Source organism: Callorhinchus milii, unplaced genomic scaffold (genome assembly GCF_018977255.1).
Source record: "Callorhinchus milii isolate IMCB2004 unplaced genomic scaffold, IMCB_Cmil_1.0 Scaffold20, whole genome shotgun sequence".
Classification (NCBI taxonomy): domain Eukaryota; kingdom Metazoa; phylum Chordata; class Chondrichthyes; order Chimaeriformes; family Callorhinchidae; genus Callorhinchus; species Callorhinchus milii.
The window spans coordinates 5,699,564-5,725,336 of record NW_024704761.1 but is presented as its reverse complement, the minus strand read 5'-3'; the positions used below and the strand labels follow the sequence as shown (position 1 = coordinate 5,725,336).

Genomic DNA, 25,773 nt, shown 5'->3' with positions numbered 1-25,773 from the left:
TGTAACCTTTGCCACATCAAGAACCTGGGGATTATTTTTTTTTTGCAATTCTGAATAAAACAATATGATATTTATGTTTGTGGCATGTCACGAGCCAAATTAGCTCCCACCTTTTGCCCACATTATAACACTTATAATTTCTAATTTTGTTTTTGGAAAGGGCTTCGAGACTCCCACCCCCAATTTTTATGGTGAACTGATCAACGTAAGCGCCCGCAGATAATTGATACAAAATCCCCCCCACGAGTGTTTACGGGACAGTACGGTGCGCAATTGTTCTCCCCCAAAATGCAGTCAATTAACTTTACAGGACATCCCGTGAAGAGTTTGGAAAGAAATCTCAACGATATGATGAGGCGCTGTATCAAAAACGCAAGGATTATTATTACTATTATTATAAATACCCACAGCACAGCAGGATAAAATGCTGCAAAACAAAATCGACAGATGAATCGAAAATATTCTTTTTGATTTTTTTAGAAAAAAAACTAGATTTAGGATTGTCCTGTTGGACTGCCTTGCACTCACTCCCCTTTCGTGGAAGGGGTGGGGGTGGGGGGGGGGGGGTGGTGGTTTCGGAAGAATTGGCCCCGATTAAGGGTTTTAAGGCAATAAAGGACGATTTGTGTTGCAAGTTGTGTAACAGCAGAAGCCTGGCGCTGTTTAGTGCAGCTGGAAGAACAGTCACTGCCGGAAACCCCGCCTGGTGTTGCAATCAGGAAGCAATTGCAGAGAGAAAAGGATTTGGGGGACGTGTTAGAAGTTTCAGTCTCTGCGCCATTGGTTCAGGTAAAGTCTTGAGCTTTGCAATTCATTCGGAAAAATACCGTTCGCTTTTTTTCTCTCTGGGACTTAAATGGTCCCAGTGTGTGTCTAACCCCCTGACCTCTGGGTCTTTGTCATAAGGGAAAGCTTCTGTCTGCCAACAGTTCTGGCTGGGGCTGTGTATCTACCTGCCTTTAATATGCTGCTGTCAGCACTGAAGTTGGTTTCAGGGAAAAACCCTCAGGCCAATATATATATATATATACTAATCTTAGTTTTGCAGCTAATACAAATACACAGTAGATATATATACACACACACATAGAGAGAGAGAGAGAGAGAGAGAAACATGCAAATGCTAGAAATAAGTGTGTCAAATCAGTAGCTGAAAGAGCAAAATCATTTAATATTTTAGGGAGTGAATATTGCTTCCATTCAGTTAACAAGGCAGTTGATGCAGCAGTAAATATGCCCTGATTTATTAGGTACGCCCCTCCCCCCCACCACCACCCCTTTATAATTATAATAATCCTTGCACTCGATACAGTGCCTTATCACATTGTTCGGACATCTCAACGCGCCTCACAGAATAGAACTGTGTATTTTGTGGACGAAACGCGCCAGCCAATTGCACACAGCAGTGATCCCGCAAAGAGTCGGGGATTGAGTGACCAATAATTTAATAATAAAATTATCCAGGAGAGAGGACGATTGCTTGGAGTTTCGTCGGCCCTTGTGTCTTACAGGGCGATGTCAGGTGATGAAGATTTTGTTCCACTTTGGCCGAGGCAGCGAGTTAGTTAAATGGGATGGTCGTCTCTGTTTTGTCAAGGGAAACAGCCAAGTAGAGTTGAGAGCTCCTTTTACAAAGTGAAGATGTCATTGTGCCTCCTTGACAGCAGTATGCCCAAGTGTGATAGCAGAACGGTCCCAGTAATTTTGCCAGGATGACAATACTTTCTGAATTAATGAGCCTTTGCCTCGGTGCTTCTCTGTCTATCTCATGACATCTGAGCATTACAAATGTAATACAATAAGGCGTTTGACTCGTTGCTTATTAATAGCTAAGGCAAGTTAAGACCAGCTTTATACGTTCAGTGTCAATTCTCATCTATCTTTTCACAGCTCAGTGTCTTTGGCAAATGTTTATCAGAACCATTCTGTAACCAATGATTCATGTACTCACCTATCGCCCCTTATTGTGCCTTGTTAAGGTTAACATGTACGATAAGTCTGTACATTTGACTTGCCATAATTTACCCACATTAGATAACCAGAAAAAAACTGTATTTTCGCCCATAAAATACACAGTCAATACACTTTACATTATATATTCTGTGAAGCACTTTGAGACATCTCAATGACATCATAAGGCATTATATCAAATGCAAGGATTATTATTATTATTAGAAAACAGGCATAAGAATCTAATGACTGGTAATTGGTGCTGGCAAAAAATAATGAAAACAGAACATGTATATGAGAATGGCAAGTCTGCCTCAGACCTGCTTGTACACAAGTTATATGCCATCAGGCAGACTCACTGGCTGCCTCAAGTGATGTAGACTGAACACCCTAACTGAAATATTGGTGCACATCTACTTTGGCAGTGGACAGACTTGTGTATGCATTGCAAATCCTTGATTGTCCGGTGCCTTGCAACGTCCCCGGACGTAAAAAGCGCTATCCAAATGTAATTAATTGTTGTTGTTATTGTTGCTTGGAACACCTAGGTGAAGGTGAACTTTTCATTGTAAAATGCTGCAAGTGTACAGAATAAATGAAAAACATTAAGGCATTAGCTCACTCTAATTGTGATATGTCCTCTTGCACTATGAGAGAATTTCTGTTAGTTTTACTAATGCCCTGACACTGTTAACACAATTGTAGAGAGAAAAAAAATTATTAATAGGGCTTTGTTTTTCTTCTTTGTATTAGGAGCACATCTAACCCACAAGTGCCAGGCCATCTGTCTGTTTGGCATGTCTCCGTCACTTTGCAAAGCAGAAAAATGGGCCTTTACCTCAGGAAGAGAAGAAATAGGTCTCTCTGGACTTCCTTCTGTATCTGAACAGAGAACATGTCAATTTGGGGCTCTTAAATGTGTGACTGCCTTTCTGATTGTTGCTCTCATTTATGTGCTTGCTTACCATAACCGTTCAACGCTGAATTCCTTGGTGACTGTTAAATGTGTGAATGTGGACAAGACTGAACCACGCTTGTGGCAATATGTACATCACGGAATCGGATCAGTGAATACAGAGAGGCTTCCTGAGATGTCCTCAAATGGTAGTGCCTCTCAGTGCAGTTCTGACCCCTTCAATAGATTTGACTGTGCTTTTAACAAAGAGATGGATATGAAGAAATGCCTGTCTCGTGGCTGCTGCTATTTGCCAGTTGATCCTGCCAATGTGTCTGTCCCATGGTGTTTTTTCCCATCAAACTACCCAACTTACAAACTGGATTATCTCACTCCAACACCCAATGGTTACGCAGGCAAGTTGAGCCGTGCTGAAAAGACAATGTTCCCCAAAGATGTCATGACACTTCAGTTGAACATGATGTACGAGACAGAAGCCAGGCTCCATTTTACTGTAAGTAATTGTGACTGAAAACCACCTTACACTAATATTACTGAGGCCTTAGAGGAGGTTGCAGTGTGACAGTCATGGTATCAAGCACTGATAGTGTCACTGAATATAGCACTCAGGGAATTCCTTAGTTGTCAGGACGTCTGATGATTTATATGTAGTCAGCACTGACTGCATTCCATCCAGATTCAAACAGCTGACAGCCGTACAACGCTATTAAAAGGGAAATGTTCTCTTTTAAGAATTAACACGTGTTCAAGATTTCACAATATCTTCTCACTGTAACATGTGGGCAGAACTGTTTACTGTATATTTTTTGTGTTGACTCACAAAACCACACCAACTGTGACAATCGCTATTGCGCCTTTTGCAAGTACCACATTGTACATGGTGGAATATAGTGATGCGCTATTGGCTTGATACTGCGCTGTGCGCAAGTTAGCTGCCACATTCTCTTGCAAGATACACAGTCACTGCACTTTACAGTAAATCCTGTGGAGTGCCTTGAGACGTCCTCCAGACATGAAAGGAACTGTATCAAATTGCAAGGATTATTATTATCATTATATTGGATGCTCTCCTACCTTGTAAGCAAGTAATTTTGGGCTCTGTATTCTTACCAGTGGCTTTATGAAGTAAACCTTACCATCTGTAAATTATGCATGGATATCATAAATTTTTTAAACAATCTTTCCAGTAATACATTATAAATTTACATTCATATAGTGTCTTTCACTCCAGGAGGACGCCCCAAGGCACATATAGTTCTCATGTTTGTATCTTTCAGCTTAAGGATCCAGGAAACAAACGCTATGAGGTTCCCATTGCCGTTCCTAAAGTCACTGAAAGAGCTCCAACTCAGCTGTACACTGTTAAGTTTTCGTCCAAACCTTTTGGGATCATTATACAGAGGAAATCGAATGGCTGTGTACTGTAAGTACAATTAAGGTTAATAATTGTAAAGAAATCGGAACTTTATCTAACATATTAGCATCATTGGTTTGGTTGGATTTCACTGTTCGTCATCGGATAGTCTTCAGTCTTCAATCTTTTTCTTTTTTTCCTCCTTAGCTTGAATACAACAGTCGGGCCCCTGTTTTATGCTGACCAGTTTCTCCAGATTTCTACCTCCCTCGCATCAAAATACATCTCTGGTCTGGGAGAACACATGACAAACCTGATCCTCGATGTCAATTGGAGACGATTAACTCTTTGGAACCTTGATAAGGCCCCTGATGTGAGTTATTCAGTTTATTGCTTCTCTCCCACTAGATTGGTCATGTTTTTAACATGCATACTTCCTGCTCCTATAGCTGGATTCCTGTAGTGTCTATTCCTGTATTGATATGCTGAACTGGCCTTGTGTAAAATGGGAACAATTTTAACAAACCTAAAATAGGCATTTCATCATAAATTTCATAATATGTGGCCTGATTTTGCTACTGAATGTTTTGCTTTAGCAATACAGTTTACTTCCAGTGCAATTAGCTTACCTGCCTGTCCCTGATTCATTGCCATTTGGAAAATGGGCTGTTCCTTCAAGCAGTATAATTTCCAGTCAGATGTCAGGCTGGTGATGTTAATTGCAATTAATCTGGTGGCACATTTCTCTAGCCTGATTTCCAGTACTTGATTCATTGATGGAATATTGCACATGACACTACAGTAGGAATGAGTATTGTTACAGATTCTGTGTATTGGGTTGACATTGATCCAAGCTGCAGCTGGAAATGGCACCAGGTTCACACTATCTCAGTCAGAAAGGAAAACGGAAAGTCTTTGGCTCAAAAGATCATACTGAAAAGTTGTAGCTGTTGCGCAGGCGGGAAGCTAACAGAGAGCGTAATTCATGCATTGTTCCTGATATTGTCTTATTTGTTGTAGCCTCGTTCCAATCTGTATGGCTCGCACCCTTTTTACTTGGTAATGGAGGAGGATGGATCAGCTCACGGTGTTTTCCTGCTGAACAGTAATGCTATGGGTAAGATCTTGGCTTTAAACTTGTTTGAAATATACAAATACAAATCTTATTGATGAGATTGTAACTTGAGATCAGACACCAGTGGCCTGGAAATTCTCCTGGTCTTAGCATTAATACAATTGCCTTAAAACCTAAGGTAGTGCACCGTTTTGGAAAATTTGTATGTTCAGTCTAAATTTGGACTCTGGCCATTAATCCTAAAACCCTTAAATGTCTCAATGGAAAGTAAGTGAGTCACAACAAAATAAAAATACAATTCATTCGATGTTAAATTCTTTGCACAATTGCCTTGGTTTTTAAAAAAAAGTACTAAACTTGTTTCGGATGATAAATGAGGTGTGGGAGTTGAAATTGGAGCTAATCCTGTGATGTTTCGCATTAAGGAGTTTCACCTTTTTATCAGGGGAAGAGTCCAGCTGGGAAGCCGGGCTGATATTACCGCTGCCAGTTGACAGGAACAGGGATTTTTACAAGATTCTCCTGCTATTCCAGCTCATAAAAGCATCAACTAAGAGGAAGAGAGTATTTTACTGAAAACTAATACTGTTTTCCTGGGTTGTAACACTCAATGTCTACATCTGTTCCTATTCGGCTTTCATTACAAGCAGGACCATGAGAATTTCCCTGAATACGTACTGGACATTCTGGGTCCACGAACATAAAATTAGTACCAGATTTTGGCAAAATGGACCATTCGTTACCCTTCACTTAGCACTTCAAGTTAGCCATGCTGTTGATTTCTTCAAATCTCCTTCAAGCATGACGTTGAATAGCCAGGCCCTGTTATAATGTAGTATGTGACTGATTGCCCACAAGTGCAAATACATTGTACCTTTGACATTGTAATGGAGATTTCCACTGAGGCACTACACAAGACTCTAGACGTAGGAATAATTGTTCTTTCAAGGGAACCAACAACAACAAATTTCATTTGTTATGGCGTCTTTCACGTCGGGAACATGCCCCAAGACCTGACCAAGACTTTTACAGAAGGTTATTTCTACGTGAGGCAATGTGTATGGTATTGAATGCAATGTATTTTGAACCAGAATGTAAGATCAATGAAAACAAAAACAGGTCATGGACCCGAATCGTTGATTCACTTTCCTTTCTCCATAGATGCTGCCTAACCCGCTGAGTGTTCCCAGCGACTTCTGTTTTTTGTTTTCAGATTTTCAGCATCTGCAGTATTCTGTGTTGTGTAAGATTAAGTATCTTTATCTACAGAAGCACTGTGCATGTTGCCGGGACTTCTCCACAACTCTGCCCATTCACAGTCTAACAACGTCTTCCCAGCTATTTAGAGTTCAGAACAGGCCGCTGCAGCACGCAATGGCTTGAGCCACAGGTGACCACATTAAAATGTATGTGCAGGTGTACACAGGATGAGACGTTAAACTGAGGTCCCATCTGTTTGTTCAGGTGGATGCTAAAGGCGAAAAGTGCCCAAGGCACTATTTGGAAAAAGAAGAGTTTCTCCTGATGTCCTGGCCAACTATTCCCCAAAATAAAATTGGTTACCATCTCCATGGCTGTTTGTTGGAACGTTGCTGTGCACAATTGGTTGCCGCGATTCACCTACAAAATGCATACTTTCCAGTATATCATGTGAAGTGCTTTGAGGCATTTCAATGACGTGATGAGGTGCTCTAACATATGCAAAGATTTATATTCTTACTATTATAAAAGCAAAACTAGTTGGCATTTTCTTGAGTTGTGTAATTGGTTTGTGGAACCACACCCAATCTTAGATGATGAGGTGACTGACAAACTCTGGTTTTGAAACTTTGCTCAACTTACAAGAAGCCACAGGACCCTTCAATACTCTTAAGGGTGAAAAGGAATTCTTTCTAGCACTCCTCTCAGAATATAGATTGTTCATGTAGCATTTATAAACAGTGTTTTGCTATTTATATACTGAAATCATTTAAATACTATTTCCCTCCTGCATGCACCTGCATGTATGTTTTCATACTCGAGTCCCTCTCCAAATTTAGGGTCACTTGTGGCTCAAACCATTGCAAGCATAGTCCTGTAGCTTAGTGGTTAGAGCACTTGCCTCGCAAGCAAGAAGACCTGGGTTTGATTCCCGGACAGGGTGAAACATTAGGCAGGTTTACTTTCACCAAATGTCTCTGTTTACCTCTGTTTAGTAAGTAGGAACCCGGCTGTTCGTCGATTGGCGGATCGTGTTTCCGGGGGTAATATTCCCTTAAGAAAACAAGTTTGTTGCACATGTGTTTTGGTGCACATTAGTCTTCTGGTCTATCGCCAGCCAGTTGTTTAATAAATCTTAGGAAAAAAGTTCCATTGTAAAAATGGAATCAAATTGTGGGACTTTACCTGGAAAAAAAGCTGCAGGCCTTCAGCACTTACTTTAAGTGGGATTGATCCATCAATCCTGTTCTTGTGACATTCACAGTTCATTGTCTGCTGCTTGAAGAAACAGTGACTGAATGTATTACTACATCTTAACAACAAGCCTGCTTTATCCAGATGTGCTACTTCAGCCAAGCCCCGCTCTGACCTGGAGAACCATAGGTGGAATCCTGGATTTTTACATCTTCCTCGGACCAGACCCCAACTCAGTGGTCAGGCAATACATGGACATCATTGGTAAGGCTGAATACAATTCTTTACCGGAGCAAAATGTTTCTTGTAACAAGAAAGAGCACAGAATTGACAAATGACTTGTGACTGCGATTGGTTCCCCCTTGATACTTTGCAAAGTTAAGTGGCGTGCTTTCAGCCACTATGCACCAAAGCTCTGGAACTCTCTCCCTCAATCCCTCCGCCTTGCCCCCTCCCTCCCCACTTTCAAATACTGCCTAACGGCCTTCCTTTTTTGATCGTGCTTACGGTCACCTCGCTCTCCCCCTGGCTCGGGTTCAGACTACGCCACTGTCAAGCGTTCCCGGGATGTGGTTTTTACAGTATTAGAAAAGATCATCAATTTGTCTTTACATGTGATACCTGATTTTAGTTGGGAAAGAACATCCAGTTATCAATTAAGGTTCGTCTTATTTTTGATAGATGCTTGAATGTGTTTTTAAGAATCTGTACATTTCCCCTTTCCCCTCCCCAAACCCATTGTAAATTAAGTGTCGAAATAACGCCATTTTTTTCCCATTCAGGAATCCACGGTTCATTTTCATTTCATAATAGAAATAATTAGTTTCCCCCCTTCTTCCGAGATTTATGAAACAATCGGGTGGGTAGAAAAAAACATATCAAAACACTAATGTTTTATGTCGGTAAAGTGGGTATAACATGTAGGATTGATTTACAAGGTAATAAATCTAATGAGCCATTCTAATGATGTCCTGAACATTGAGAGTGGAGCTCAAAGCAGTTCCAGAACCACAAGATCTAATGAAGTTAAATTACAGCAGCCTTAACCTTGCTGTCGGCATTTGACTTTTGTTTTACACGCTGGATTGCCAATTTAGAAATAGTCTGTTTTCTGTTTCTCTCGTGCCTCTTTTATATCAAGCCTCCAGCTTGAGGAATACTGCAAGTGATAATGTGAGCACCTGGTCTTCTCTCAGTCGAGCACAAACCTCCCAACGTCCCTCCAGCTTGCCAGGTAGCCCCCAGTATAAAGCCAGCACACCGAGAGAATAAAATAGATGACAAAATATAATCTGGAAGTACATAAAGTACATGTACCCCCAATATTTCCATTCTTTCAGTAAATATATAATCCTTGCATTTGATACTAAACCGTTGAGATATCTCAAAGCGCTTCACAGAATAAGGTCAAGTGAACTGACTATATATTTTGTATGTGAAACCCACATAAATGTATGTGATATTACGAACATCTTTGCAACAGGAGAAAAAAAGTTATTTTTACAAGAGAGAACTGATAGTGCCTCCAATATCCTGGTAATATGTAAAGTTTGACTTTGATATCAAGAGCATCCTAGTGCAACACTTTATTGTGTATTAATATTGTGATCTGTGTAGGTTATCCAATAATGCCTCCCTACTGGAGTCTTGGCTTCCATCTGTGTCGCTGGGGTTACTCGAACACCAACATCACCCGGGAGGTAGTGGAGAACATGACCAGAGCCAACATGCCTCAGGTGAATAAGTCCTATAGCTCAGTGGTTAGAACATTTGCTTCCCAAGCGAGAGACTTGGTTTCAATTCCTGGTCACTCAATCCACACTGTTTGTGGGATACCACTGTGCGCAATTGGCTGCCGTGTTTCATACACAAAATATACAGTCAATTCACTTTACAGTATATTCTTTGAAGCGCTTTGAGACGTCTCAAAGACATGATACGGAGTTATATCAAATGCAAAGATTATTAATATTATAAACACTCTGTTCCCACTGGAAACAGAGAAAAGAGTTTATTTTGGTGTCCTGGCCGCTTGATACATGAAGCATTTCTTTTTGACACTTTTGGGCTCTATACAGGGATTATTATTGTTATTATTTTACGATTGATAATTGTTATATTATTTATTATGAGTTTCGTCCACAAAAATATACAGTCAATTAATTTTACAGTATATTCTGCGAAGCACTTTGAGACGTCTCAACGACACGACAAGGCTCTATGTAACTGCAAGGATTATTATTATTGGCTATATGTTGGCTGTTCTCCTGCCTTAACCCACTGCTCATGGTGTAAAGAAATGGAGTCCTGTAGCTCAGTGGTTAGAGCACTCGCTTTGTAAACGAGAGACCTGAGTTCAATTCCAGGCAGTGCGAAACCTTGGGCAAGTTTCCTTACTCCACACACAGCTTAATAATAATCCCTCCAAAAAAACAAACAAAAAAAATAATAAATTGGTCATTTTCAATCTACTACTATTTGTGGGACATTGCTGTGCGCAATTGGCTGCCGCGTTCGCCCACAAATATACAGTCAATTCACGTTACAGTGTGTTCTGTGAAGCGCTTTGGGACGTCCTCCCGACGTGAAAAGCGCTATATCACATGCAAGGATTATTATTATGGAATTAAAGGTGCTTGTCCACTCCACACCAATCAGTCCAACATTGTATCTAACATTGCCGGCGGCTGCGTACAACCTGTTCTCCATCTCCCCAGGACGTGCAGTGGAATGACCTGGATTATACCTACTTGAAAAGGGATTTCACCTACAACAAGCTAAACTTTGGAGACTATCCACAGATGGTGGAGGAGTTTCACCAGAAGGGCCTGAAGTACGTCATGATCGTGGTGAGCAAAAAGACCAAATCACAGACCCCTGCCACAAGCTCAAATTAACCCAACATCAAAAGCACATCAAACCGTTTTGATCTTTTCCTGGTGTTTGAATAAGACGCAAACATTTAAGAAGTAAAAATGTTAAAAGCCTTTAATTAAAATGTATCAGCACTTAGATCAGTGAGGCTTTTAACCAGGAGGCATTGACCACAATGACCTTCATAGTATGGGGTCCTTCAGAGTATGGGGGTTTAACTCCTTCAGACTGCTTGGCTGAAATTGCTAGCACAAGGACCGTAACCTGTGTTTTCTTCTTTTGAGAGTGGGTTGTCTGCGCTAACAGAGGAACTCAAAAGTGAAATTTTTGTATCCCAAGTTTCAACATCTGATTTGCATTTGCATGGCTCATAAACACCATCAAGTGGCAGTTAAAAAGAACAGCAACAGTAAAGCAATGAACCGGTCTGCAAAAAGTTCTTAATGCAGCCCCGTCCTTGGCACACATTTTCAACTCTCGTAATGGTGTCAAGGCACAGCGTAGGTTCAAGTTAGACACTTTATCAACTTTCAAAGAGCAATGGGCTGAGGGGACCCTCCGGGATTTCAGTCCAGAATCTTGTCTGAAGACAATGTCCTCAGCCAATTGAGCTGAATTCTGCAACAAAAGTGAATGAAACGTGAAAGGCCTGTGTGAGGGCACGTGGCATACACGGGGTGCCTTAGGGCTCTGACACTGTTGAGCGCCCTTGGACACTACTCTGCATGAGGGGCGCATGTTGTTGTATTTCATCATGAAGTATGTTGTGATCACACTGTCTGCTTACTCCTTTAATTCGATTTTGAGATTTAGGTTCTTGTTTATGATTCTGAATGTTTTGCTCATATCCACAGGATGTGGGCATCAGCAGCTGGCAGGCAGCAGGGTCCTACAAGCCTTACGACAACGGGCTAAAGAGAGGAGTCTTCATTAAGAATGAAACCGGCCAACCCCTAATAGGGAGAGTAAGTACTGTAATCTTTATTTCCCCATTTTCTCCTTAAAGAAGAACCAAAGGTGGTTCTGGATATGGAGAAAGAGCAGGGGAGTGGGACTGATTGGGTAGCTCTTCCAAAGAGCTAGCATAGGCACGATGGGCCAAGTGGCCTGATTCTGTGCTCTAATATTCTATGATTCTATGGATTTGAATTATTTACCCAGTCTTACTTGTGTGAAGAAGTTAGAAAGAATATCTATCTCAAAATCCCCCAACTATTGTGGCTTCGGTTCGGGAAATGTCAAACTGAAAGCTCACTTAACATTACTTACTTCGCAAGGTACTTCCAATCAAAAAAACGCATTGAAAGAAAAGGTTATTTATTTCACACTCTCTTTTCTAGGTGGGCTCCAGTGCATTGCATTTCTCTTAACCTTTGTGGTGGCTGATTGTTATTGTAGAGAAGCTCTCAGTCTGTTTCTTGTGAACATTTCATCGAACGTGTTCGTCACTGGTACCATTGTAGCCTAAAGGTCAGAGATTGCATCATTACCACATGATAATAGAGCATCTCTGAGTCAGGCGAAAAGAATGTGCCTTAAAAATATGCACTTTAAAAGACGTATGTGGTAAGTCTGAATAAGTGTTGTGATTCAACAATACCAAACTTCACTCAGTAACACCTGTTCATCACAAGGGTTTGTGTAAATCTGAAAGCAAGAAGGAGTCAAAATTCCTTCAGGGGAAATTAATATGCATTTTAAAAAAGTGTGGTTCAAGAATTAGCTGTGTCTTAATTGAGTTCAATGTATCTTGTTGAAGAATTTTTGTTTTGGTCAACTGGGTGTCTGACACATATAAAAATCCATCACCATGCTTAAGAGTATCCAAACTAGGCTGAGATTTCCATGCATCCCACCTACACATGGAAATCCCAGAGACAGATTGTTGGAATGGAAGGAACACTTGCTCCCTGGAGGGACACATCTTGTTTTCCTCTGATGAGAACTGCAACTCCAAAAGCAACTTTGAATTGATTCTTTGCCTATTTTTTTCCTCAGGTCTGGCCAGGTCCGACTGCTTTCCCTGATTTTACGAACCCGGAGACCCACAGCTGGTGGTATGAGAATATCAAGGCATTTCATGATAAAGTGCCATTCGACGGAATGTGGATCGTAAGTAAATCCAAAAATCTAGTCAAAATTATGCGTGGGTGAAAAGCAAAACAATGGTTTCCCTAATTACAGGGTGGGTTAACAACCTACATGCAAAATTTATCATGCGCAATACAGATACAACATCAATTTCAACAACAACAACAACTTGCACTTATATAGCACCCTCCACACATGGTAGTGTCTCAGATGTAACTTGCATTCCTTTGCACACTTGGCTGTGTGAGCCCATCAGCCCCACTCCACTGACTTTCTGTCCTGCAACGGATTGACTTTAATACCCCCTTACTTCCAAATATCTCCATGGTCTCGCCCCTCTGAGATCCACCCCCATTTCATTCTGCCAACTCTAGCCTGCTTCAAATCTCCCTCCATACTATCAGTGGGCAAGCATTCAGGCACTTTGCCCCTTCCCCTTTGAAGCTTACTCCCTAAATCCCTCCACCTTGCTCCCTCCCTCTTTGCTGAGAGGCAAGTGAAATCAACTGAGTCCAGACACTGAGCAAAAAATATATATTTTACAGGACATGAATGAGCCTTCCAACTTTATCAATGGGGCAATAGTTGGTTGTCCAGACAACACAGTGGAAAATCCTCCTTATGTACCAGGTAAAAAAAAACTTTCTGTGATTGGCAGTTTCCTCTCATCCTTTCCTGAAGACATTCAACATTTACTTTCACATTATCGGGATCATGGCTGTCTAGGTGTGTGTTGTTTTACCCAAATGCGCTATTCTTCACGTGGGAGCCTTGACATGTGTATGTCTTCAGACTATTCAACTGCTGTGGCCCAATTTTCTCCTAATTCACATACATGCACACATACATCTCCAGCAGGGGTCACTGGTAAACAATCTGGAGCAGAACATCCTGGCTCACCTTTGTCTTTCCCATTCGAGGTTGATGAGTCTGATGGTAGCAAACCAGCCCTGACTTGCTGGTGGGATCAGCTAACTCAACAAAGACCAGTTTAGCTATTTACTCAATGAACGGAGTAAACTATCAGAGAGCCCTGTACCAAGTAAAGGCTGGAATGTCTTGAAATGTACCACAAACATAACACATATGTATATACACACACACACATACAAAGAACACATTTACACATACACTCACACGACCTATCTATACCATTAACATCTTGTACCATCACCTGTTATCTCCAAAATCTTTCAGTTCCCTCACTTTCCCTTTCCCTTGATTTTTCCGTGGGAGTGATTTTGAAGACCTTGCTATAAAAGTATTGTCTGTCTGTGACAGGTGTGACAGGAGGAAGCCTGAGCTCTCGCACGCTGTGTATGTCTGGAAAACAGTACTTGTCATCACATTACAACCTGCACAATATGTATGGGCTGACTGAGGCCATCGCTTCTCATGAGTAAGTGGCACAATTCAAACACTGAAGTGTCACATGTACGTGATATAGTCTTGCTTACAGCAAGTTCTTTTTTTCAATCCGCACGTTGTAGTCTTGAACTTGCTGTCTAGACTAAAACGTTTTTGCAGTGTTGCATTGTCAGAATTTCTGCCTAATGTTAAAGATCCCTGGTACTATTCAGAAGTGGAAAGCTTCTCTAGTGTCTTCACTTTCAATTCATATTAATAATAATAATAATCCTTGCATTTGATATAGTGTCTTATCACATCGATGAGACATCTCAAAGCACTTCACAGAATATACTGTCAAGTGAATTGACTGTATATTTCGTAGGCGAAATGCGGCAGCCAATAGTCCACAACAGTGTTCCACAAATAGTCATAAGAACATAAGAAATGCTAGACGAAAAAAAGACCTAGGTCCATCTATTTCAAATCAAACCTGGATCCTCTTGCGTGTGAGACGAGTGCTCTAACCAATACGCTAAAGGATCGGTCATTCACTTCATGGCTCTTTGGGGGATCTTGCCAGGGCACAAAGTGTCTGCAGTTTGGCTTTAAAAACCATCACTACAGTTAACAGTAATTAATGTAAAGCACTTTCAGATATTTCACGAGGAAGGTTCAAATTGTTTCACTTGTTTTTCTTTCTCGTGCCATAAATCATGTTTTCCTTTAAGTTCTGATATTCCACTTTTGAGTACATTTTAAATGCATAACCACGTGTGAAATACCTGACTCACAATGAATCAGCACATTCAGTTGAACAAGAAAAGTTAGGCGCTGCTTTAGGGTTACGTACTTGGCAGATTGAATGGGAGGTGTTTTTAGTGCTGTTGTACTATGCACCCAATGGCCTCCCTCTGTTCTGTATGTAAACCTTCTGTGTTTTGAACGAGGTCTACTTATTCAGAATGGTCATCACGGTTTCCATCAAGTTTCCATCTAGCCATCAACCTAATTGTTACATTGCCCATTTGAGGTTTGCATTGTAACTAAAATGTGGGAGAGATTGAGAAGTGAAGTTGCACAATTTAAAACAATAGGATTTCTATATTTAAAAAATGTGGTCACTCAATCAACAACTGTTTGTGGGTCACTGCTGTGCGCAATTGTCTGGTGCGTTTCGCCCACAAAATATCCAGTCAATCCACTTTACAGTATATTCTGTGAAGAACTTTGGGACCTCGCAACAATGTGATAAGGCGCTACATCAAGTGCAAATATTATTGTTACAATTCATTACCAACAAAACCGTATGGGGTGGTGCTCTGCTTGTAATCCTGTATGCTGATGATTCATGTATTCCATTAGCGTTGATCAGTGTTTATTTTTTATGTAAAAATATTAATCTGTGATCTGATCCCTGGGGCAAGATAAGATTCTGATCTTATGAATCTGTTTGTTTTAATTGCTTCGCAATGGGTGAGAGAAAAAATGGGATTTGATACAGTGCAATGATTGGCTTCTCAGAAAAGCACGGGGAGAATTAGTCAAGAGTGTCTGTTTCCTCCTGATGGTATCTGATGACAGTATAGTCATGTAGATAACCTTATATAGATATCAGTACTTTGAGACGTCTCAAAAGACATGATAAAGCACCATATCAAATGCAAGGATGCAAGGATTATTATGTGTGTGCACAATCCTGGGGCATAAACATATAACCCTCCCTGTACATATGTACACAACACTGTGATGCACACTTTATCGTAGTACTTGCGCGGAAAGTATTGCTCCAAGAATCAGAAGAATGTGGCTAAGCGCTTGCCAATGGATCCGCTTCAACCTGAACCTTTGCAAGACACAAACTTCACTCAACCCAATAAATGTAACTGATAGAAATGGACAGAGATTTGCCAAAGATCACCAAAAGGGAATCAGCCCAGTGCGTCATTCACTAAATTTAAAAACTCATTATCAAAGCAGTTCACCCAACCTGTTTTAAAATAAAGTTGGCATGAAACAGCATCTTCTCAAAAAAGGAAAGCTGCCTTTATACAGAGATGAAAAATCAAAGTAACAACAGGGGTATTCGGTGAATTTAATCGTCCCCACCTCCCCATGTATAGCCTCACTGGAAGAAATAATTCATTGCATTGACACAGGGCCAAAGATTTTTTGGTCTAATATTTAATGGAACAAAAAAGGGATTTGGTGCGGATTTTGTGGGTGATTGGGCGGTGAATTATTTAATAATAATAATATTAAAGATAATCCTTGCATTTGATTTAGTGCCTCCTCACGTCTTCTAGAGGTCTCAAAGCGCTTCACAGAATAAACTGTAAAGTGAATTGGCTGGATATATTTTGTGGGCGTAATACTTGCATATTGGCAGTGGGTATCTATCTGTGTCATGCGCGGACGCAGTGTGAGGTGCACCATCACCTGTTTAATTCTTTGCCCTTGTTTAACATCTAGTGCATTGATCAGAATACTTGGAAAGCGACCGTTTGTGATTTCACGGTCCACGTTCCCCAGCCACGGTCGCTATGCTGGACACTGGACAGGAGATATCATGAGCAGCTGGAATCACATGTATCACACTATCCCAGGTACAGAAATCAGAATTGTGAATCTTCCCTTTTCATGTTACTCGACGACAACAACAACAACTTGCATTTATATAGCGTTCCTTCTCGCGGGGTAGCTTCACGGTGGCACAGTCTGATGACGAGCCAAGGGGAGACGGAGGGGGAGGTGACCATAAGCACGATCAAAAAGGAAGGTCGGCTACTCAGTTGTTATGCCCACAAGATATACAGTATATTCTGTGAAGCGCTTTGAGACGTCTCAAAGACGTGATAAAGCACTATATCAAATGCAAGGATTATGATTATTACGTTTGCCTGAAAAAAAAGTCACTACCCTTTACAGTAAATCCCGTAGAGCTCTTCGAGACATCCTCTGTATGTGAAAGGCGTTATATCAAAGTAGGTATTATTACTTAACAATACATGTATTGCGTTTCGGGAAATTGTGTCACGATTTTGAAATGAATACTTTTGGGCGGTTTAATTTAATGTCATGACTGCATTATTCTTTGATTAATTCCATCAGCTCTGCATTACCTTTCAGAAATAAGAGGTTGTTTAATGTTCGAGACAGGCGCCTATTCTTTCTTGAAGCGATCGTACTGTTAGGAAGAAAAATATGATGTGCTGTGAACCTCAGTACAGTTCAATTGTGGCGAGTCTTTTGGCACTTGACAGTCAGTCATGTAACAGTGAAATGTAATGCTGTCACAAGCCATACTGACAGGATGTGTTCCTATTCCTCAATGGCCTAGTGGGTATAAGCACAGACATTGGAACACCACAAGGTCAGAGGACCAGAAGAAGGTCAGAGGTTTAAGTTCCGCTGGTGCTGAGCGAGCTGATCAGAGCTGCCAGGCTTGCCCATTCCCTTTGATTCCTCTCCCAGAAGATGCCCGAGTGAAGACAGGATTGTGCTTGGATATTATATCTGTTGCAATCAAATAGCCTGCTAATGGGACGTCCTCCCGACGTGAAAGGCCCTATATACAATACAATCTGTTGTGGTTGTTGTTGAACACAAGGAACTGAGTGTCTGACAGTGTATCGAACACTGGAGATCCATTTTGGCTCATGCACTTTACCAGCAGAGCCTTTGGTTATTGATTACAGTTCCATCACAAATGAAGGAATTAACAATACCTGATGAAGTTTCAGAATTCTCATACTGTCGGGCGAGGGGCCTTGTTTATACATTTTAAAACCGTTTAAAAAAAAAAAAAAAAGTGCGAGCGCGAGTGTCAGAATATTGGTGCGGCAATGCCTTGTGGTGTCTGTCGTTCCCAGCAACTATGCTGTTCAACATGTTTGGTATCCCTCTGGTGGGAGCGGATGTCTGCGGTTTCCACGGCAACAGCAACGAGGAGCTGTGTGTGCGTTGGACGCAGCTCGGATCGTTTTATCCTTTCATGCGGAATCACAATGATCTACATCAGCAGGTCAGTGTTTGAGTGACTGAGAAGGATTCAAGTAGTACCTTGGTATAGATTGTTGGTCATTCCGTTGAATGTATGCAACATTTGGCTGCCCAAAATCGTTCATTGGAGTTTAAAGAGACTCTTAAGCATGATTTCAGACTTTTGAGTTAACAACAGCGTACAGGTATTATTAGAATTGCCTAGGTAACATTTGCGGACAAAAATAGCACCTTGACAAATTATTAATAACAATTATTAAATTGCATATGCAATTTAGCGTTTAAATGGGTTTCTTTGGGCACGTCTGAAGATGTTTCAGTCAAACATTAAAATGTTGAAATCTACAAAATGCGCTGTCCTGAACCCTTTTAATTCGGATTTTTTTCTACTAACAGCTATCGATTCTTCAAGGATTTACTATAATAACAATAACCTTGAAGAATTGGCAATATACAAACAGTACATCCTATGAAGTGCTTTGAGACTTCTCGACGAAATGATAAGGCGCTATATCAATTCAAGGATGATTATTATTTTTATCCATAATCTGCATTGACACAAACCCTTTGACGTCGAAGTGTCTCAAAGTGCTTTACAGTAATTACTGTTAAGTGTAGTGACTGCGGCATTTCCAGGGGAAAGCGGCAGCCCATTTGCGCTCAGCTTAATCGGCCAGAAGTTGAATGACCAATTTATCTGGACGATAAGATATGTCATATAATGTGAAGTGCCTGCCTATTCAAAATATACTCTTTGCTTTCTTTGGGGAAAAGAGAGCTTAATTCCATGAGGACTCACACCTCTGTGAGGCTTCCTTCACCTAGATGACAGGTGCTGCCTTGGCTGCATTCATTTTCTCAGCTGCCAGTACCTTTGATGTAACAGGCCAAGAAAAATCAACGTGAATTATTTTTCTCCTCCTTGAGGCAAGCTGTCAATGGTAGGAGCCCCAACTGCAGAAACTAGATGAATTGCTGCTTGGAGCTGTAGCTCACAAGAGAGCGCTCCTTATTAAAACGTAACTTGTGAGAGGCCCGAAGTGTTCCTTTTCTTAATTCAGAGTGGCATGTGTGATTGGTGGGCATGGAGGCATTCTCCATACTGCAATGCCAGCTGAAGGAAGGTGCTGAGGGGTTGGGAGGGGGGTGCGAGAAGCCTCGGAAGGAAACAAGAGGGGAAAATGTTAATAAGAAGAGACCCGGCCGTGAATGAAGTGGTTACAATGAGAGGACTTTGTGTTTCAGTCTCAAGAACCGTACGTCTACAGTAAGACAGCGCAGGCAGCAATGAGGAAAGCTCTGTTCACCAGATACTCACTGCTGCCTTTCCTCTACACCCTCTTCCACAAAGCACACTCTGATGGCGAAATGGTGGTTAGGCCGCTGTCGTTTGAGTAAGTTATACAGTACACTTTACATTTATACAGCGCCTTTCATGTGGGGAGGAGGAGTCTCAAAGCGCTTAACACTGTTGGCTGGGCACCCAACCTGGGGGGAAGGGGGAGAGGAGACCTGAAGAGGCTGGGAAGGCGAAAGATGACCAAAAGTGCGGTCAGGAAGGAAAGTCTTGAAGCAGCCTAAGTGAAATTATGCTCTGTGTCTGCCCCCAATGCCAACAATTAATTTGTTTTGCAGCGTTGAACAGATTTTTGTTTTTCTCTTCGCTCAATGCTGAGCCCTGAAAGTGGTTGTGTTGCAATTCTTTCCCTTTCTGCCATGTACACAAATAGACTTAGCAGTAAATTGAATCAGGATCCAATGTGATTATCTTTTGGCTTCGTGCAAAACAAGGTCTGCAGCAGAGCAATGTTGCAACATCAGCGCTGTGTAGGTAAATCTATTAATTGCTCCATGTGTCGGAAATCATTAGGTGGACTTTCACAGAGTTGCTAATGTTTCTTGACGTATTGGACCCTGATTGTGCTTTGACACAAGGATGCATGCCGTGGGTAGAAACTTGCAAAGAATACAGGGAATAGCATTAAAGTTTGGTCCAGGGAAAGGCTACCGTTCTCCTCAGGTTTTCACATGTGAAACCTAAATTGCTAATTACTGTAGATTTGTTTGACCTTTTCACTATAATTAATTTATACACTTGATGTTGTGAGCAGACCTGCAGCAGAGCTTTGTTGCCCAGCACGGACCATCCAGATTTAGACCTGGTGATGAATGTAACCTTTATTTACTCGACCATTACTTCATTGCCGCTTTGTGCATTGCTGCTGTTACCGAGGCCTGCTTTGCTCCACTGCCACAATCATCTGAGCTACTGTCGTGTCTCAGGCATGGGTGTTTGTATCTTTACTACTTTCTGAAAACTAAGGTACATCAATGTGCAAAGAAAACACGAGGATGGATGTGAATCCTTCTACTCTTTTCTTCTGCTTCCTGAAACCTCAGTTGACTGAGAACATGTGAATTGTTTCTCCCAGCTGAAATCTGAAACCTCCCCAGAAATCCGGTAGACATCAGTCAATTTGAGATGGTTGTAACATTCTGGTAACAGCTAGGATAAACGTTTAGTGAATATTATCCCAATATTTCTTTTGTAAGGCCAGAAATTCCACCCCGTCTTAGCCTGTAGCTTAAAATTTAAGCTCCTGCAGAACCATGGAAAATTCTTAATCTGTCTCAAAGTTCTAACTTGGAAGACGATTCCTTTTTAAGAACAACGGAAAACAAGTTTCCAAATCATGCCTGAATTGAAGAATTTTCCACAATTCTGCGTGACCTTTAATTTCAAGACAAAAAGGTCTTAAAAAAAACAGACTAGTTAGATTTTCAGGGCCCTTGAACTGTCCTGGAAATCAGATGACGTCTGCGTGGGTCAACTCTCCCTTTCTCTTTAGGTTTCCTCAGGACCCAAACACATTGATAATCGATCGGCAGTTTATGTGGGGGAAGGCGCTCCTCATCAGTCCAGTATTAGCACCCAAAACAGTAGAGCTCTCCAGTTATTTCCCTCCTGCAACATGGTACAGTCTCTATGATGTGAGTATTGTCTCATCGTCCCTCTTGAATATATCTTACCTTTGCTGTGCTGCTGCACAGTCTGCCCTCATACCACCTACAGAGACTTGAGTCCACACTTACACCGCTACCCCACATGAGATCATGTTTAGTTCAGTGGATACTGACTGGATCTAAGCTCTCTTGTTTACTGTGCTGACACAAACAATCATTCTCCAAATGTGCACTGACCAGTTTTTCTGTTACTGTCTTACTCTCAAGACATATTTCCAGATGTATATTCATCCACTTGCTCCCAGTCCATCTGTCTATCGAACCGTACATTTTCCCAAACCCCAATTTTCCCACCACCACTTTAAGGAGAGCGTTCAATTTGATTCCTCTTCACTTTCCAAATATGAAGACTTTTCATGAAACCATGCAGGTGATATCAGGATTTGTACTAATAGTCCACCGAATGAGGATTGAACAGATACCTGACGTAAGCACCGTGAATGCAGGGGTGACGACACTATTGAGCAATTCTCTTTTCATGCCAACTCACTCTTGTGGGAGTGATAACAGCAAATGTTAAGGTACTGAATGTACTTGATATCAAGACCAAACCAGTATTCAGACCATGTGCCACAAAAAGAATGGCCGTTAAGTGCATGTTTTCCCAGTATCGAGAAACAGTTGATTGTATCTCCCTACCCGCAAATGCACAACAGCCACACATGTCCACTCCACACAAAGTCACATACACACAGCCCCTGCCTGTCTATGGTTGAGGTTCCCTTGCTAGAAGTGTAATAATATGTACACAGAATGGCATTATCAGATCAATGTACTAAAGCACTAGCTCCCTCCGAACTGCTGTATGAGCAACAATCAAAATGTCTACTCACACAGTTTTATACATGAAGGGTTCTCACTGCACCTGACAGTGTTCATCGTTATTTTAATCCCTCTCCCTCTCTTACTTTTGTACTTCATGTTCTCAGGGTTCTGCTATTCACAGCAAGGGACAGTATATCTTACTGCCGGCACCCTTGGATACAATAAATGTTCATGTACGAGAAGGTTGCATTTTACCCTTACAGGTAAGAGCATGCAAAACAATCTACTTCAGCTCCACTGTCAATTGGTTTGAAGGTATGTGCCCCAGTGGACCTCTTGAGGAGGCTAAAGGTTTTAATAATAAATAATAATAATCCTTGCATTTGACATAGCGCCTTATCACTTTGTTGAGATGTGTCATTGCGCTTCATTGTCCCTCCAAAAAACAAAACAATAATAAATTGGTCATTTTCAATCCACGGCTGTTTGTGGGACGTTGCAGTGCGCAATTGGCTGCCGCGTTTCGCCCACAAATATACAGTCAATTCACTTTGCAGCATATTCTGAGAAGAGCTTTGAGACGTCTAGAAGACGTGAAAAGCGCTATATCAAATGCAAGGATTATTATTATTATTATAGATTGTCAAGTGGATTGACTGTATTTTGTGGGTGAAATGCAGCAGGCAATTGGGCACAGCAATGTCCCACAAACAGTCGTGGATTGATTCACCCAATTTTTTTTAAAAAATAAAAAATTTGAGAGATTATTACCCTCAGAAAGCTATCCGCCAATTGACTAACAACAAGGTTCCTATCTACTGCTAGGTAAACGGGCATGTGCAGTAAGGAAGCTTGCTGAAGTTTTGCCCAGCCAAGGAATCAAACCTGAGTTCTCCTGCTTGCGAGGCAAATGCGCTAAACGCTACGCTACGGGACTCCACAATTGATGGTGTCCAATTGCCTTTTCACTTTCAATGCTTCCTTCTTTTGCTATGGGCTTTGCGATCGGCAGAGAGCCAGAAACAGTGCCAGTGATATCAGGACTTTGTACTAAGGGTCCACGGAATGAGGATTGAACAGACACCTGACTTAAGCACTGTGAATGCAGAAGTGACTGCACTGTTTAGCAACTCTCTTTTCGTTGCGTTTTACTCTTGAATGGTTAAATTTGCAGTCGTCTCATGAGATGTCGATTTGTGATTAAAACGTGTTCGTTTCGGCTCGCGGCAGGAACCCAATACCACGACCACAGCATCCCGTGGGAACCCGCTTGGCCTGATCGTGGCACTGTCCAATCGGGAAGCGGCCAGGGGAGAGCTGTTTTGGGACGATGGAGATAGCCTATCGACGTACGAGAATGGCGACTACACTCACATTATCTTCCTGGCCAGAAACGTAAGTCTGGTTGAGCTTTCAAGTCCATATTTGGTGACGTTGTGTTGAGTCCAATTAAGCTATCCAGCTAATTATTATAATAATCATAATAATAATAATTGCCTGTTAATTATGACAGCTATGGCGTCATAGCCTGTGTTCTCAGCCTCGCCCAGCTCTGGGAGATGTTTGGACGCTACATTTGGCCATAGTCCCTAGGGGTGAGGGAGAGTGAATCTGCCAGAGTTCCTGCTCCTAAGATTAAGTTAATGCATACAGTATTCATTTTTCAAACTGTCACGCAGCAGAGTTTTAGAGCAATGTTAATGTGTTTGCTGCTGTCAGACGTGCAAAAGCTTGAGAAGCACAGCTGTGCTGTAAGAAATTCAAAGGTGACGAAGACCATTGTGCTTTTGCAAGTCAGCTTTCCTGACGTTTTTCTCTTCCCTCAACTCAGAACATACTGTTTAGTCAGATAACCCGTTTGAACAGCCAGATAGATGGCGTGGTGCTGGGCACGGTGTCTGTGTTTGGAGTGGCATCTCCCCCTCTCGATGTGTCCGTTAATGGAGTCTGGATCTCTGACTTTTCCTACAGAATGGATTCAAAGGTAAGGGACAAGCGTCCTTTGGTCAATTTTCCACCACCTCCCGGCACAGCATGGCGCAGTCTGAGCAACTGTTTGCCAATTTTAAAAAGATGATGACAATAATAATCCAATAATAATGTCTTATCACTTCTTCGCGACGTCTCAAAGCGCTTCACAGAATATACTGCAAAGTGAATTGACTGTATATTTTGTGGGCAATGCATCATTCCTATTGTCTTCCAATTTACAGCATTGTGTAAAAAATTTTTTTTATCTCAATGGTTTAGGGTTTAGGGTTGAAAGCAGTTTGGGACTAATGGGATAAATCTCTAGTGGTTAGAGCACTCGCTTTGCAAGCGAGAGACCTGAGTTCAATTCCCGGCAGGGCGAAACCTTGGGCAAGTTTCCTTACTCCACACGCCTAATAATAATCCTCCAAAACCAAAAACAATAATAAATTGGTCATTTTCAATCTACAACTGTTTGTGGGACATTGCTGTGCGCAATTGGCTGCCGCGTTCGCCCACAAATATACAGTCAATTCACTTTACAGTGTGTTCTGTGAAGCGCTTTGGGACGTCCTCCCGATGTGAAAAGCGCTATATCAAATGCAAGGATTATTATTATTATTATATTATTATTTTGCTTTGTTATTTCACTGGGTGCAAGTGTCATGTGTTAGGATGGGCGTATTGAGTGCAGGATTTTCTCTACAAAGAGAAAATGAACAAAGGGCGGCACAAAGGACTCTACAAGTGAGCACAATTGTCATTATATTGGCATTATCTTTCTCGCAAGAAGCAGAAGAATAGCTGTTTATAAGCCTCCTGGGTGTAGTTCAGCAAATACTGAAGTCTTGATGCTTCTCTCGGTGGTGGGTAGAACCAAAGCCCTAGTGTTGCAAGGATTGGAGAGGATTGCGTGTTACAGCTATGCAGAAAATCTCATGTTTCAAGGTGTTTCCCCTTTGCAAGTGACAGTTGCGTACTTTTGGGAAATGTCCTCAGGTATTTCGTCTGTGTTTGTTATGGGAGATGTCGGTTGCGACATTCCTTAGCTAGAAGTCAGATTTGGGTGAGTCTTCAGGCCGAGGTTTACCTTGACTTTTTTTAAATTTCCTCTTTTAGGTGCTGACCCTGCAAAATCTCTCTGTTCTTGTGGGCGAAGAGTTCACAATCACATGGTTCTGAAGAAAGCCTCCTCAACTAGGTGAAGCTCCATGTGACCAAGTCCAGCCGAAGGTTAAAGGGCAAAAAATTTCACGCGTGTTTCAGAACTCCTGAAGACAGGATAGAACACTTCTTTCATTGCCCGATATTTTCAGGGTTTAAAATTGACTGTGGTGGAGTGGCTTGAAATACAATGTAAGATTTTTGTATTTTCAACAATTTATTTTACACACAATTTTGTGTGTTCTCTTTCTACTGGGACATGCTGGACTGCCTTTTCAGACTTCTTGGAACTCAAAAGTGTAGCAAGAGAATGATTGCACAGTTGAATGTTAACACAAAACGTTGCGATGCTTTTCACTGAAAGTGAGGACCATCTATGAGTTCTCCATCGTACGGTGCTTCTCGTCTTTTTAAAATGTTATCCTTCCATTGCTGTGATTCTTTTCTGATGCTCACTGTATGATAACTCCTTTCATGATTGATGATTTAAAAAAAAAAAAAATTGTACAGCTGTACAGGTGATGGAGTGTTGGTGGAATTTTATCAAATTATTGACCCACTTCTGTTCTCAATTTCACGATCAATTTATTGTTATAATAATATAATAATCCTTGTATTTGATACAGTGCTTTTCACATCTACACATCTCAAAGCGCTTCACAGAATATAGTGTAAAGTGAATTGACTGTATATTTTGTGGGCGAAACGCGGCAGCCAATTGCGCGCAGCAGTGTCGCACAAACAGTCGTGGATTGAGTGACCAAATTATTATTGTATTTTTTTTTCTTGGGGGATTATTATCAGGCGTGTGGAGTAAGGAAACTTGGTCAACGTTGCGCCCTGCTG

At 41.4% G+C, this 25,773-nt stretch overlaps 1 protein-coding gene across 1 annotated transcript; it reads left to right on the top strand.

Moving 5' to 3' along the window:
* Window positions 1-671: 671 nt before the first annotated feature.
* Window positions 672-25,548, top strand: gaa (alpha glucosidase). Its single transcript, XM_007888592.2, has 20 exons — window positions 672-789; window positions 2,704-3,359; window positions 4,144-4,289; window positions 4,428-4,593; window positions 5,241-5,337; window positions 7,834-7,953; window positions 9,307-9,425; window positions 10,407-10,538; window positions 11,418-11,528; window positions 12,562-12,675; window positions 13,200-13,284; window positions 13,936-14,053; window positions 16,474-16,607; window positions 17,874-18,025; window positions 19,249-19,397; window positions 20,853-20,994; window positions 21,957-22,055; window positions 23,023-23,187; window positions 23,624-23,776; window positions 24,883-25,548. The coding sequence occupies exons 2-20, from the start codon at window positions 2,748-2,750 to the stop codon at window positions 24,943-24,945; spliced, it is 2,877 nt and encodes a 958-aa protein (XP_007886783.2). The 5' UTR covers window positions 672-789; window positions 2,704-2,747; the 3' UTR covers window positions 24,946-25,548.
* The last annotated feature ends 225 nt before the right edge of the window (window positions 25,549-25,773 follow it).